Below are 14,793 nucleotides of genomic sequence, written 5' to 3' on the forward strand. Positions count from 1 at the left end.
AGTTTAAGACGGCTCTTTGAGCTGAGTACCACATGCCATGTCTAAACAATAGTTTAACTTCACTACTTATGTCATCTGAAGATGGAAAAACTCAATTAGAATGTTATCCAGCTGGTAAGAGCAGGCTTATGTTATATTCCAATATTTGTCCATGTGTATTTATAAATCATTACTGTGGATGTAAGATGTATTTTTTTAGAATGGTTGCAATTTAAATATGAAAAACTCCTGCATAACTTGCAAATTGAAGAAATAAAATGATACTGGTGTCTTGAGCCTATAGTCTCAGCTACTTGGGAGGCTGAGTAAGTAATTACTGAGTAATTACTCTAAGTAATTAGAGTAAGGTGGGAGAATTACTTGAGCCCAGGAGTGAAAGGCTGCAGTGAGCTATGACCATGCCACTGTACTCCAGCCTGGGAGACAGAGCAAGACCCCGTCTCCAGAGAAAGAAAAAAAAAAAAGGAAATAAGATGAAGAAAAACTTTGTAGTGAAGGCCACCCAAAGTCATAATACCATTGCTTTGTGTCAAAAAAAAAAAACAAAAAACAAAAACCAGGCAGACGCCATGCACCTATAGTCCCAGCTATATAATTTTTTAAAGTTCACAGCCACAGCAAAAACATGCCAAATTGTAAAGACCATCGATGCTAGGAAGAAACAGCATCAACTAACGAGCAAAATAACCAGCTAACATCATAATGACAGGATCAGATTCACACGTAACAATATTAACCTTAAATGTAAATGGGCTAAATGCTCCAATTAAAAGACCCAGACTGGCAAATTGGATAGAGTCAAGACCCATCAGTGTGCTGTATTCAGGAGACGCATCTCACATGCAGAGACACACATAGGCTCAAAATAAAGGGATGGAGGAAGATCTACCAAGCAAATGGAAAACAAAAAAAGCAGGGGTTGCAATCCTAGTCTCTGATAAAACAGACTTTAAACCAACAAAGATCAAAAGAGACAAAGAAGGCCATTACATAATGGCAAAGGGATCAATTCAACAAGAAGAGCTAACTATCCTAAATATATATGCACCCAATACAGGAGCACCCAGATTCATAAAGCAGGTCCTTAGAGACCTAAAAAGAGACTTAGACTCCCACACAATAATAATGGGAGACTTTAACACCCCACTGTCAATATCAGACAGATCAACGAGACAGAAAGTTAACAAGGATATTCAGGAATTGAACTCAGCTCTGCACCAAGCAGACCTAATAGACATCTACAGAACTCTCCACCCCAAATCAACAGAATATACATTCTTCTCAGCACCACATCGCACTTATTCCAAAATTGACCACATAGTTGGAAGTAAAGCACTCCTCAGCAAATGTAAAAGAACAGAAATTATAACAAACTGTCTCTCAGACCAGTGCAATCAAACTAGAGCTCAGGATGAAGAGACTCACTCAAAACCACTCAACTACATGGAAACTGAACATCCTGCTCCTGAATGACTACTGGGTACATAACAAAATGAAGGCAGAAATAAAGATGTTCTTTGAAACCAATGAGAACAAAGACACAACATACCAGAATCTCTGGAACACATTTAAAGCAGTGTGTAGAGGGAAATTTATAGCACTAAATGCCCACAAGAGAAAGCAACAAAGATCTAAAATTGACACCCTAACATCACAAGTAAAAGAACTAGAGAAACAAGAGCAAACCCATTCAAAAGCTAGCAGAAGGCAAGAAATAACTAAGATCAGAGCAGAACTGAAGGAGATAGAGACACAAAAAACCCTTCAAAAAATCAGTGAATCCAGGAGCTGGTTTTTTGAAAAGACCAACAAAATTGATAGACCACTAGCAAGACTAATAAGAAAAGAGAGAAGAATCAAATAGGTGCAATAAAGAATGATAAAGGGGATATCACCACCGATCCCACAGAAATACAAACTACCATCAGAGAATACTATAAACACCTCCATGCAAATAAACTAGAAAATCTAGAAGAAATGGATAAATTCCTGGACACATACACCCTCCCAAGACTAAACCTGAATAGACCAATAACAGGCTCTGAAATTGAGACAATAATTAAGAATCTACCAACCAAAAAAAGTCCACGACCAGATGGATTCACAGGCGAATTCTACCAGAGGTACAAAGAGGAGCTGGTACCATTCCTTCTGAAACTATTCCAATCAATAGAAAAAGAGGGAATCCTCCCTAACTCGTTTAATGAGGCCAGCATCATCCTGATACCAAAGCCTGGCAGAGACACAACAAAAAAAAGAGAATTTTAGACCAATATCCCTGATGAACATCAGTGCAAAAATCCTCAGTAAAATACTGGCAAACCGAATCCAGCAGCTCATCAAAAAGCTTATCCACCACGATCAAGTCAGCTTCATCCCTGGGATGCAAAGCTGGTTCAACATACACAAATCAATAAACGTAATCCATCATATAAACAGAACCAACGACAAAAACCACGTGATTACCTCAATAGATGCAGAAAAGGCCTTTGACAAAATTCAACAGCCCTTCATGCTAAAAACTCTCAATAAACTAGGTATTGATGGAACTTATCTCAAAATAATAAGAGCTATTTATGACAAACCCACAGCCAATATCGTACTGAATGGGCAAAAGCCAATATCATACTGAATGGGCAAAAACTGGAAGCATTCCCTTTGAAAACTGGCACGAGACAAGGATGCCCTCTCTCACCACTCCTATTCAACATAGTGTTGGAAGTTCTGGCCAGGGCAATCATGCAAGAGAAAGAAAAGGTATTTGATTAGGAAAAGAGGAAGTCAAATTGTCCCTGTTTGCAGATGACATGATTGTATATTTAGAAAACCCCATCATCTCAGCCCAAAATCTCCTTAAGCTGATAAGCAACTTCAGCAAAGTCTCAGGATACAAAATCAATGTGCAAAAATCACAAGCATTCCTATACACCAATAACAGACAAATAGCCAAATCATGAGTGAACTCCCATTCACAATTGCTTCAAAGAGAATAAAATACCCAGGAATCCAACTTACAAAGGATGTGAAGGACCTCTTCAAGGAGAACTACAAACCACTGCTCAACAAAATAAAAGAGGATACAAACAAATGGAAGAACATTCCATGCTCATGGATGGGAAGAATCAATATCATGAAAATGGCCATACTGCCCAAGGTAATTTATAGATTCAATGCCATCCCCATCAAGCTACCAATGACTTTCTTCACAGAATTGGGAAAAACTACTTTAAAGTTCACATGGAACCAAAAAAGAGCCCGCATTGCCAAGACAATCCTAAGCAAAAAGAACAAAGCTGGAGGCATCATGCTACCTGACTTCAAACTATACTACAAGGCTACAGTAACCAAAACAGCATGATACTTGTACCAAAACAGATATATAGACCAATGGAACAGAACAGAGACTTCAGAAATAATGCCACACATCTACAGCCATCTGATCTTTGACAAACCTGACAAAAACAAGCAATGGGGAAAGGATTCCCTATTTAATAAATGGTGCTGGGAAAACTGGCTAGCCGTATGTAGAAAGCTGAAACTGGATCCCTTCCTTACACCTTATACAAAAATTAATTCAAGATGCATTAAAGACTTAAATGTTAGACCTAAAACCATAAAAGCCCTAGAAGAAAACCTAGGCAGTACCATTCAGGACATAGGCATGGGCAAAGACTTCATGTCTAAAACACCAAAAGCAATGGCAACAAAAGCCACAATTGACAAATGGGATCTAATTAAGCTAAAGAGCTTCTGCATGGCAAAATAAACTACCATCAGAGTGAAGAGGCAACCTACAGAATGGGAGAAAAATTTTACAATCTACCCATCTGACAAAGGGCTAATATCCAGAATCTACAAAGAACTTAAACAAATTTTCAAGAAAAAAACAAACAACCCCATCAACAAGTGGGCGAAGGACATGAACAGACACTTCTCAAAATAAGACATTTATGCAGCCAAAAGACACATGCAAAAATGCTCATCATCACTGGACATCTGAGAAATGCAAATCAAAACCACAATGAGATACCATCTCACACCAGTTAGAATGGTGATCACTCAAAAGTCAGGAAACAACAGGTGCTGGAGAGGATGTGGAGAAATAGGAACACTTTTACACTGTTGGTGGGACTGTAAACTAGTTCAACCATTGTGGAAGATAGTGTGGCGATTCCTCAAGGATCTAGAACCAGAAATACCATTTGACCCAGCCATCCCATTACTGGGTATATAACCAAAGGATTATAAATCATGCTGCTATAAAGACACATGCACATGTGTGTTTATTGCAGCACTATTCACAATAGCAAAGACTTGGAACCAACCCAAATGTCCATCATTGATAGACTGGATTAAGAAAATGTGGCACATGTACACCATGGAATACTATGCAGCCATAAAAAAGGAAGAGTTCATGTCCTTTGCCGGGACATGGATGAAGCTGGAAACCATCATTCTCAGCAAACTATCACAAGGACAGAAAACCAAACACTGCATGTTCTCACTCACAGGTGGGAATTGATCAATGAGAACACTTGGACACAGGGTGGGGAACATCACACACTGGGGCCTGTCATCGGGTGGGGGGGAGGGGAGAGGGATAGCATTAGGAGATATACCTAATGTAATTGACGAGTTAATGGGTGCAGCACACCAACATGGCACATGTATACATAAGTAACACACCTGCACATTGTGCACATGTACCCTAGAACTTAAAGTATAATAAAAAACAGCGATGTATAGCATGAAAAAAATAAATAAAAGTTTTTTAATTAAAAAAAAAGACAGGAATTATTTCTTTGATAAAACCACCAAAAAAAGTTCTATTCACTTATTTCACATCAAAAAAGAATTTGAATGTTAGACCAAGTAATATGTTAATGTCTTGTGACTGTTAAATGATACCTATTTAACACCTTTATCTCTCTAAATTAATGATACTTGGTGCGAATATTTATTCCAACAAAAGTAGGCCATCTTAGATTATATTTTCCTCACAGATGGTTGAGCTCTTCTCACACCCTCTGTAGCCTTAATATATAGACTGTAAAGTATATTGTCATTTAAAAAAAAGTGAAAAGGATATTTATATCAGGCTAATCAATTTGAATTTTGGGAAATGAACACACCAATTACACGTATTTTCCAAATCTCATGTGCACAAGGGACTATGAATCATGTACGTTATTAAAGTGCAAGGCACATTACTATTGAATTTTTTCTGAATTCATATTACAGTATTATTAGTAGCGTCAGGAGATACTATTTAATTCAGAAAAAACACCCTGGCCAACATGGTGAAACTCCATCTCTACTAAAAATACAAAAATTAGCCTGGCGTGGTAGCGCATGCTTGTAATCCCAGCTACTTGGGAGGCTGAGGCACGAGAATAGCTTGAACTGATAACGCGGAGGTTGCAGTGAGCCAAGATCACGCTACTGCACTCCAGCCTGGGCAACAAGAGTGAGTCTCTGTCTCAAAAAAAAAAAAAGACAAGAGATACCTTAACAGACTTTTTTAAAAAATCTTGTGATTTTACTAGCTTAGAAAATAATTGATATCGTAATTGAAGCATAATTTTATTTAAAAAAAAATACATTTTGACTCTGTCCTCACCTCTCTTTCCACATCACCTTAGTGAATGGTGAGCAGAAAAGGTGTTTGCTAAAAATAGAGTTCACAGTCAGATATGTAGTAAACTTAAACATATTTGCACATATTTGCAATATGTAAAGAATCCTCAAAACTCAATAATGAGAAAACATACAAACAACCCAATTCAAAATGAGAAAAGATTTGAACAGATACTTCAACAAAGAATATAGATGGCAGATAAGCACAGGAAAAGATGTTCATCATTAGTCATTAGGGAAATGCAAATTAATGCCACAAAATGAGATACCTGTAAACATGTATTACAGTGGCTAAAATCAAAAAGACTGGCCATACCAAGTGTTGACAAAGATATAGAAAAATGGAGGCCGGGTGTGGTTGCTCACACCTGTAATCCCAGCACTTTGAGAGGCTGAGGTGGGCAGATCACAAGGTCAGGAGATGGAGACCAGCCTGGCCAATATGGTGAAACCCCATCTCTACTAAATACATAAAAATTAGCCGGGCATGGTGGCAGGCGCCTGTAGTCCCAGCTACTCAGGAGGCTGAGGCAGGAGAATTGCTTGAACCCAGGAGGCAGAAGTTGCAGTGAGCTGAGATCATGCCACTGCACTCCAGCCTGGGTGACAGAGCAAGACTCCATCTCAAAAAAAAAAAGAACAATGGAAACCCATACACTGTTAGTAGGAATGTAAAATGGTATAACCACTTTGGAAAACAGTTTGGCAGTTTCTTAAAAGTTAAACATACTCCTATCATATAGCCCAGCCATTCTACTCCTTAGTATTTACCTAAGAAAAATGAAACATGTCTTCATACAAAGACATTAATGTTCATAGCAACTTTATGTGTAATAGCCAAAAAATGGAAACAACTCAGGGTCCATCAGCAGGTGAAAGGATAAATTATGGTACATGCATACAATGGAATACCACTCAGTGTTAAAAAGGAATGAACTGTTGATACATGCAACAACATGGATAGATTCAAAATCATTATGCTATATGAAAGAAGCTGGACAATAATGAGCACATACTATATGGTTCAATTTATATAAAAGTCTAGAAAATGCAAACTAAGTGACAGAAAGTAGATCAGTGGCTGACTGGGGATGGGGATGGGGGCTACAAAAGGGCATGAAGATACTTTTGAGCATGATGGATGTGTTTATTATCTTGATCATGGTAATGGTTTTATGGTTGTAAATATATGTCAAAACTTATCAAATTGTACATTTTAAACATATGCAGCTTATTGTATGTAATTATACCTCAGTAAAGCTTTTTGGAGAAAACAAAAAATATATATATTCGGAGTCTCTCTTTCACCCTTTTTATTATTTCCAACTGGTTTCATCCACCATCATCTTTCACCTGGATTACTGCAAAAGCCTCCTAACCAGTCTTCCCGCTTTTTTTTTTTTTTTAAACCCTCGTCTCCTTCCAATCTATTCTCGGCAAAACCACTAATGTTTATGTAAAGTTGAGGGTTGAAGGCCGGGCGTGGTGGCTCATGCCTGTAATCCGAGCATTTTGGGAGGCCAAGGCAGGCAGATAACGAGGCCAAGAGATCAAGACCATCCTGCCCAACATGGTGAAACCCCGTCTCTACTAAAAATACAAAAATTAGCTGGGCGTGGTGGTGCGCGCCTGTAGTCCCAGCTACTCAGGAGGCTGAGGCAGGAGATTTGCTTGAACCTGGGAGGCAGAGGTTGCAGTGAGCCGAGATTGGGCCACTGCATTCCAGCCTGGCGACAGAGCAAGACTCCATCTCAAAAAAAAAAAAAAAAAAAGTTGAGGGTTGAAAATTTACCTATTAGTTCTGTAATTGCTCTGGCTTGGACATCTTGTACTATGTTGAATAAAAGTGAGGGAAAACAAGAAAAATTACCTATTGAATACAGTGTTCACTATTTGAATGATGGGCACACTAGAAGCCAAACCTCACCGTTATGCAATATGACCATATAGCAAACCTGCATATGTAACCCCAGAATCTATAAAAATAAAGTCAGATCATGTCACTCTAGCTCAAGACCTTCTACTGGCTTCCTCTCCTACTCAGAATAAAAGCCAAAGGCCCGCATGGCCTACCCCAGCCTTGTCATCTCTTTGATCTGATCCACTATTCTCCTTGACCCCTTCACATCACTTCACACACATTGGTCTCCTGGCTACTTCTTGAAAATTCCAAACATACTCCCTCCCTTGGGCCTTTGCATTGGTTATTTTCTCTGCCTAGACCACTCCCTCACCTCTTCTAAATGTCACTTTCTCAATTGGGCCTACTCTGACCACCCAATTTGTTTTTGTTTTTGTTTTTTAGAAATGGGGTCATGCTCTGTTGCCCAGGCTGTAGTGCAGTTGCAGTCATGGCTCACTGCAGCCCTGACCTCATGGGTTGAAGCAATCCTCAGCCTCCTAAGTAGCTGGGATTACAGGTGCGTGCCACCACACCTGGCTAATTTTTTAATTTTTTCATAGAGACAGGTTCTTGCTAGATCTTGAACTCCTGGCCTCAAGTGATCCTCCCATCTCAGCCTCCCAAAGTGCTGGGATTACAAGTATGAGCCACCACACCCAGCCAACCACCCTATTTTAAATATCAAGGTACCCAATCCCTCTTACCTGCTTTACTTTTTTGCCTTATTCCATAGTACTTTTGACATACTCCACAATTTACCTCTTTTGTGTTTTCTCATCTTCTTGCACTAGAATATGATCTATATGAGGGCTGGAATCTTTGTTGGTTTTCCTTATGTATGCCAAATGCACAGGACAATGCCTGGCATATAATCAGCTCTTGGAATATTTATGAAATTAATGAGTACTTACAGCATATGAATCCTCAAGATACATTGGCAAATTAGAGTAGGACCAAAGTGGGGAGAAGAGTAAGAAGAGGTTTAAAATACACATGAGGGGCCAGGCACAGTGGCTCACACCTGTAATCCCAGCACTTTGGGAGGCCAAGGTGGGAGTACCCCGTGTGAGTCCAGGAGTTCAAGACCAGCCTGGGCAACATGGCAAAACCCCATCTCTGCAAAAAATGCAAAACTTAGCCAGGCATGGTGGCACTTGCCTGTAGTCCCAGCTACTCGGGAGGCTGAGGTGGGACGATTGCCTGAGCCAGGGAGGTCGAGGCTGTGGTGAGCCAGGATCTCACCACTGCACTCCAGCCTGGGCGACAGAATGAGACCCTGTCTCTAAAAATATATAAATAAATAACGGGGGGTTCATTTATTTTTGAGACAGGGTCTTAGGCTGTCACCTAAGCTTCAGTACAATGGTGAGATCCTAGCTCACCACAGCCTCAACCTCCCAGGCCCCAACAATCTTCCTGCCTCAGCCTCCCAAAGTACTGGGATTACAGGTGTGAGCCACCACATCTGGCTTGCAGTGAGCTATGATCAGCCCACTACACTCTAGCCTGGGCAACAGAGGAAGACCCTGTCTCAAAAAAAAAAAAAAAAAGTGTGTCCTAATTAGAAGAGTCTGTAATTGTTATAGTCCATGACAATGTAGAATGCTGAATCAGTTGTGGAACTGATTTTTCAAATGCTTGTTTTACCTGGCAAATCATGTCAAAGGTAACTTGAGGCCAGGCACAGTGGCTCACGCCTGTAAATCCCAGCACTCTGGGAGGCCAAGGTGGAAGGATTGCTTGAGCTCAGGAGTTTGAGACCAACCTGGGCAACATAGCAATACTCCTTCTCTATTAAAAAAAAAAAATTAGCCAGGCCGGTGCACTTATATCCCAGCTACTCAGGAGGCTGAGGTGGGAGGATCACTTTGAGCCCAGGGGTTTGAGGCTGCGGTGAGGTATGATTGTGCCACTGCACTCCAACCTGGGCGACAGAGTGAAACCCTGTCTCAAAAAAAAAAAGTAACAATGCCTTTATAATAATTACGATTTGTTATTTTAGCCACATAGCCATATATATGAAATTTATGTGACCTATTGTTTCAGCCCTTTATGGCTGAAAATGAAGTATTATTTTATTACTATCAGTTTAACCTTAATGTCCCTCATTTCAGATTGCTTACCAGTATCATGGAACAAAATCTCAAATCTAAAATTCAATCTGAGTTTTATATTTAAGAATTTTAGCTTTATTATTTGTCTTAGATTAAGCTTCTGCACTTTTTTAAACGGTTATATGTGTTCATTATCTTTCATGTTACATAGGAGCGGGATCGTTATGCCTACAAGATTCATCTTCCAGAAACAGTAGAGCAGCTGAGGAAATTCAATGCAAGGAGGAAACTAAAGGTAAATTAAACAAATCAGCAAAAAAGCCAAACAGATATAATTAATGATCATGTTTTTATTCTATTTTGGTGCCCATAAATATGTACTAATGCTGGCCATTGTTTTTGTTATAGCCAAATTCTCATTTCCAAAAATTACCACCACTTCAATAAGATTTTGGCTTTTTAAATTATTTAAGGTAGTATATCAGTATGAGTCTGAACAATAAATTATAATAGAAGATTAGTTATATTTTAGATTTGTCTTAAATTTATAGCAGAGATATATTATTATCCATTATTATTGAATATGAATGTACACCATGTTTTTTCAAACTTAAATATTTTGACAAATGTATGTTTAGTTCAATGGAAATAACTTTGAATTAGAATTGGAATTAGGGGCCGGGTGTGGTGACTTATGCCTGTAACCCCAGCACTTTGGGAGGCCGAGGCGGGCAGATTGCCTGAGGTCAGGAGTTCGAGACCAGCCTGGCTAACATGGTGAAACCCCGTCTCTACTAAAAATACAAAAATTAGCCAGGCGTGGTGGCAGGCACCTATAATCCCAGCTACTTGGGAGGTTGAGGCAGGAGAATCGCTTGAACTTGGGAAGCGGAGGTTGCAGTGAGCCGAGATCACACCATTGCACTCCAGCTTAGGCGACAAGAGCAAGACTTCATCTCAAAAAAAAAAAAAAAAAAAGAATTGGAACTAGGAGTGAACAACTATCAGAAAGCAGTAAATAAAATCTTACACTACCTTGATCTACTAGAAAATATTTTCAGCTCAGATCACTTTTCTCACCTTCTTTATTCTTCCTAGGTGTCTTTCACCCTCTTACTACTCTCCCTATCCTCTACCTCACCAAAAAAAAAAAAAAAAAGAACAAAAGAAAACTGGTAATCACCCCATAGGGGGAGTCCATTTGACTTTAAAAGGTTCGGAAAAGCCGGGCGCGGTGGCTCACGCTTGTAATCCCAGCACTTTGGGAGGCCGAGGCGGGCGGATCATGAGGTCAGGAGATCGAGACCACGGTGAAACCCCGTCTCTACTAAAAATACAAAAAAATTAGCCGGGCGTGGTGGCGGGCGCCTGTAGTCCCAGCTACTCGGAGAGGCTGAGGCAGGAGAGTGGCGTGAACCCGGGAGGCAGAGCTTGCAGTGAGCCGAGATTGCGCCACTGCACTCCAGCCTGGGCGACAGAGCGAGACTCCGTCTCAAAAAAAAAAAAGGTTCTGAAAAAGACCAAACATAAAATAATGGAATCTTTTCAGCACTGAGAGAAAATGCTGAGAGAGCATCCCCCACCCAACTCTCCAGAGTAACAAAGGGAAATTGATTATCTTAACTTCTTAAAATTAATTTATGTTTGGCTTACTTTTGATACTGAAAAATGTTAACTGTTCTCTAAGTGGTTGATTAGATAGTAGTCTTCCTTAGTCACATGACTCCTGCCAACTATAAAACTTTTCTTCTTAAGTATTTTCAGATATGCCATAAATTCTAATAATACCATTTTATTTTTCAACCCCTGAAATTAGTGAATTATTATGTATAACTCTAGACTTATAAAAACATTTATATGAATTTTGAGGAAACTATTAGGCCACAATATTATCCTATAGACCTGAAACTTTTGACATGGTACCCACTAGCCACATGCAGCTATTTAAATTTAAATTAATTAAAATTAAATGAAATTAAAAGGTCAGTTCCCCAGACACACTAGCACATTTCAAGTGCTCAATAACCACATTTGGCTAGTGGCTACTATATTAGACAGCACAGATGTAGCTTGGGACATTTCCATCATTACAGAAGGGTCTGTTCAACCATGCTACTATAGAACAAGGGAAATATTAACATATCATTGTTGGTGTTGATTATTCCCATTTTAGCCTTTCTTCTCACTGATTTTGCAGTCAAAAGTTCAAAGTGACTCTTCTCTATTTGCTTTAAAAATCCTTGGCCAAAATAATTATTAATGATAAGCCATTATTGAGATGGTACCCAAAGAAGTTTCCCAAAACTTTTATTCTTTTTGCCTTGATATCCACCTAAACCTGTGTAGCCTACAAATAAAAAACTCTTTTATTATCCAAAGTGAAATTTGGTCAACTGTTTTTGAAGTTAGTTTCCTCCCCAAAGAAACTGTTATTATACTTTTTTGTCAACTCTTCTATAAATCCTTCTAAACCTAATGCTGCTTCGGCCTCATGTGACATTACACTGTATGGGGTTGAACCTTTCATTGCCCAAATACAGACATTTCACCAGAGAGTTTGGGCTTGCCCCATCACAAGAAACACATGCTGTACTTCTCCCAGGGCCACAGAATCAGACTTGGGCCTAAAATAGCCAAAGTGGTGACTAAGATTCATTTGGACAGGGCCAAGCTGTCAAAACAGAGAGGGGTCATGTGGATTTACCACATCCCTTTGCAGGGCTATTTAAAGTTTTAAGACCCACCAAACAACCTAGAACTGGGAACATCAGCAGGATCATTAGTGAATGTGTTTGGCTTCTGTTAAGGCTGTATTCTTTTGAGTAGTTCAGCCACCTTGTTAAAACATGTTACACCTACCATCCTCAAGGAACTAATTCCCATTCTGCCTCTTCAGTGGACTTCTAGAACAGAGATTGCAACTTCCTTGGCTTTCAGAGTCCACCACACACTTTATATTCACACAACTAGGTGCTCATCCTACCCAGACACTATTCTTAACCTCCTCAGTGGTGGGTGACAGTTTAATTTGTAATGACTCCCTTGGAAGTGATTAAAAGGGAGTTCACAGAAAGCAGTAGAAAATTACTTTTGTGGCCAGGCACAGTGGCTCGCACCTGTAATCCTAGTACTTTTGGAGGCCAAAGCGGGCAAATCGCTTGAGCTCAGGAGTTCAAGACCAGCCTGGGCAACATGGTGAAACCCCGTCTCTATAAAATATACAAAAATTAACCAGGTGTGGTGGCTATGCATGCCTGTAATCCCAGCTATTGGGGGCCTGAGGCAAGAGGATCACTTGAGCCTGGGAGGCGGAGGTTGCAGTGAGCCAAGATCGCGCCACTGCACTCCAGCCTGGGTGACAAAGTGACAAAGTGAGACCTTGTCTCAAAAAAAAAAAAAAAAAAAGAAAGAAAGAAAATTACTTTGGTAACTTAGTCGTGATGGAATGATGATGGAAAATGTATTTTCCCCATTTCGTTTACCACATGTTTCATGTGTCGAGTTTTTTCCTCCTAATTCATACTAAGCTCTGGAATTGTAATACTTCAGTAAAAAAAGAAAAGAATCCTCTAGATAACAATACTTTCATAAACTACATAGTTCTGAGCATAGAACTGAATATGAGGATCATATTTTCTCAAACTGAATATTAGGATACATGAGACAGACTGCATGATCTCCAGGCTGTGTGGAAAATCTGTGCTCTGTGGTCTGGGGCTCTTGAGGGGGCACACCTGTACTCTAACCCTGGCTGTCATCTACTGAAGGAGGTACTGAGGAAAGTGGTAACTGTGGGTATCTGAGGATGTCTATCCAGAGAAGAGCCTCAGGAGGGGATGTATTCTGAAGTCATCCCTATTGCTTCTTCAATTATTTCTACCCCTAGAAAGCAAATTCCCCACAGTAAAGTATGTTGAAGAAATTTTATACAAATAGAAGCAATATTCTATGTTTGGGTAACTTTATTGCAGTCCATTTAAGAAATGGTGAGTTAAGTCCACGTGATTCAGTTAAGAGGATAAAATCATTTATTTCCTATATATACAGAAAGCAAGGATTTCTAATAACTTTCTACAGTTTTTCTTTATTATTATTATTTTTTTTTTTTTGAGACAGAGCCTTACTCCGTCACCCAGGCTAGAGTGCAGTGGCACAATCTCGGCTCACTGCAGCCTCCGCCTCCCAGGTTCAAGCGATTATCCTGCCTCAGCCTCCCAAGTAGCTGGGACTACAGGCACCACCACATCCAGCTAATTTTTGTATTTTTAGTAGAGACGGGATTTCACCATGTTGGCCAGGCTGGCTTTGTACTCCTGACCTCAAGTGATCCGCCCGCCTCGGCCTCCCAAAGTGCTGGGATTACAGACATAAGCCACCGCTCCCGGCCTTTATTAATTTTGCAAATTGCAAAAGTACTCTCCGACTTACTGATTGGTCACTTGTGTTCCTGAACTGTGCATAACTATGAAAGGTTTGTTTAGGAGTGCCATTTTCTAGTACTGTATAAAGCTGTACTATCCAATACAGTAGTAAATAGCCATATGTAACTATTTACATTTCAATTTTAATAAATTAATATTAAATAAAATGTAAAATTTGGTTGCTCCGTTGCGCTAGCACCTTTCAAATGCTCAATACTACGTGTGGCTGATGGCTACTGTATTAGACAGTACAGGTTTAGAAAATTTCCGTCATCACAGATAGTTCTATTATACAGTATTGCTATGGAGTCTTGGTACCTGCAGAGTAATGCTTATACCTAAGCAGCACTTTTTGATAGGTCAACCAGGAAGCTATAATAGATACTTTTTGGCAATCTTCTTTCTGTTAGTTCAACAAAAACTAACTTAAAGATTTATCAAAGACCTTTGTACCTTAATGAAACCCAGCATTTACATACAGTCCTCTCTGTAGTAAGGGTTTGTACAAAGGCAGTAAATTGAGATAGCGGTCATTGTGGGCTTCAGCTAATCAGAGCATTAAAGCTGGTATCCAAAAGGTAACCTTTGAGCCTGAGCAACATAAGGAGACCCTGGCTCTACAAAAATAAAAAATTTGCTGGGTGTGGTTGCACACGCCTGTGGTCCCAGCTACTTGGAAGGCTGAGGTGGGAGGATCACTTGAGCCTGGAAGGTCAAGGCTGCAGTGAGCTGTGATCACACCACTGCACTCCAGCCTGAGTGACAGAGTAAGACTCTG

At 39.8% G+C, this 14,793-nt stretch overlaps 1 protein-coding gene across 11 annotated transcripts in view; it reads left to right on the top strand.

Annotated features, from left to right (window-relative positions):
* CASK (calcium/calmodulin dependent serine protein kinase) overlaps positions 1-14,793 on the top strand; it is a 429,188-nt gene that overhangs the window by 297,456 nt on the left and 116,939 nt on the right. For all 11 annotated transcript variants that reach the window (XM_030806416.1, XM_030806425.1, XM_030806420.1 and 8 more), the window contains exon 9: positions 9,806-9,889. In XM_030806416.1, the coding sequence (XP_030662276.1) occupies positions 9,806-9,889 (84 nt within the window). The remainder of the gene's footprint in view (positions 1-9,805; positions 9,890-14,793) is intronic.

This window comes from Nomascus leucogenys, chromosome X (assembly GCF_006542625.1).
Source record: "Nomascus leucogenys isolate Asia chromosome X, Asia_NLE_v1, whole genome shotgun sequence".
Classification (NCBI taxonomy): domain Eukaryota; kingdom Metazoa; phylum Chordata; class Mammalia; order Primates; family Hylobatidae; genus Nomascus; species Nomascus leucogenys.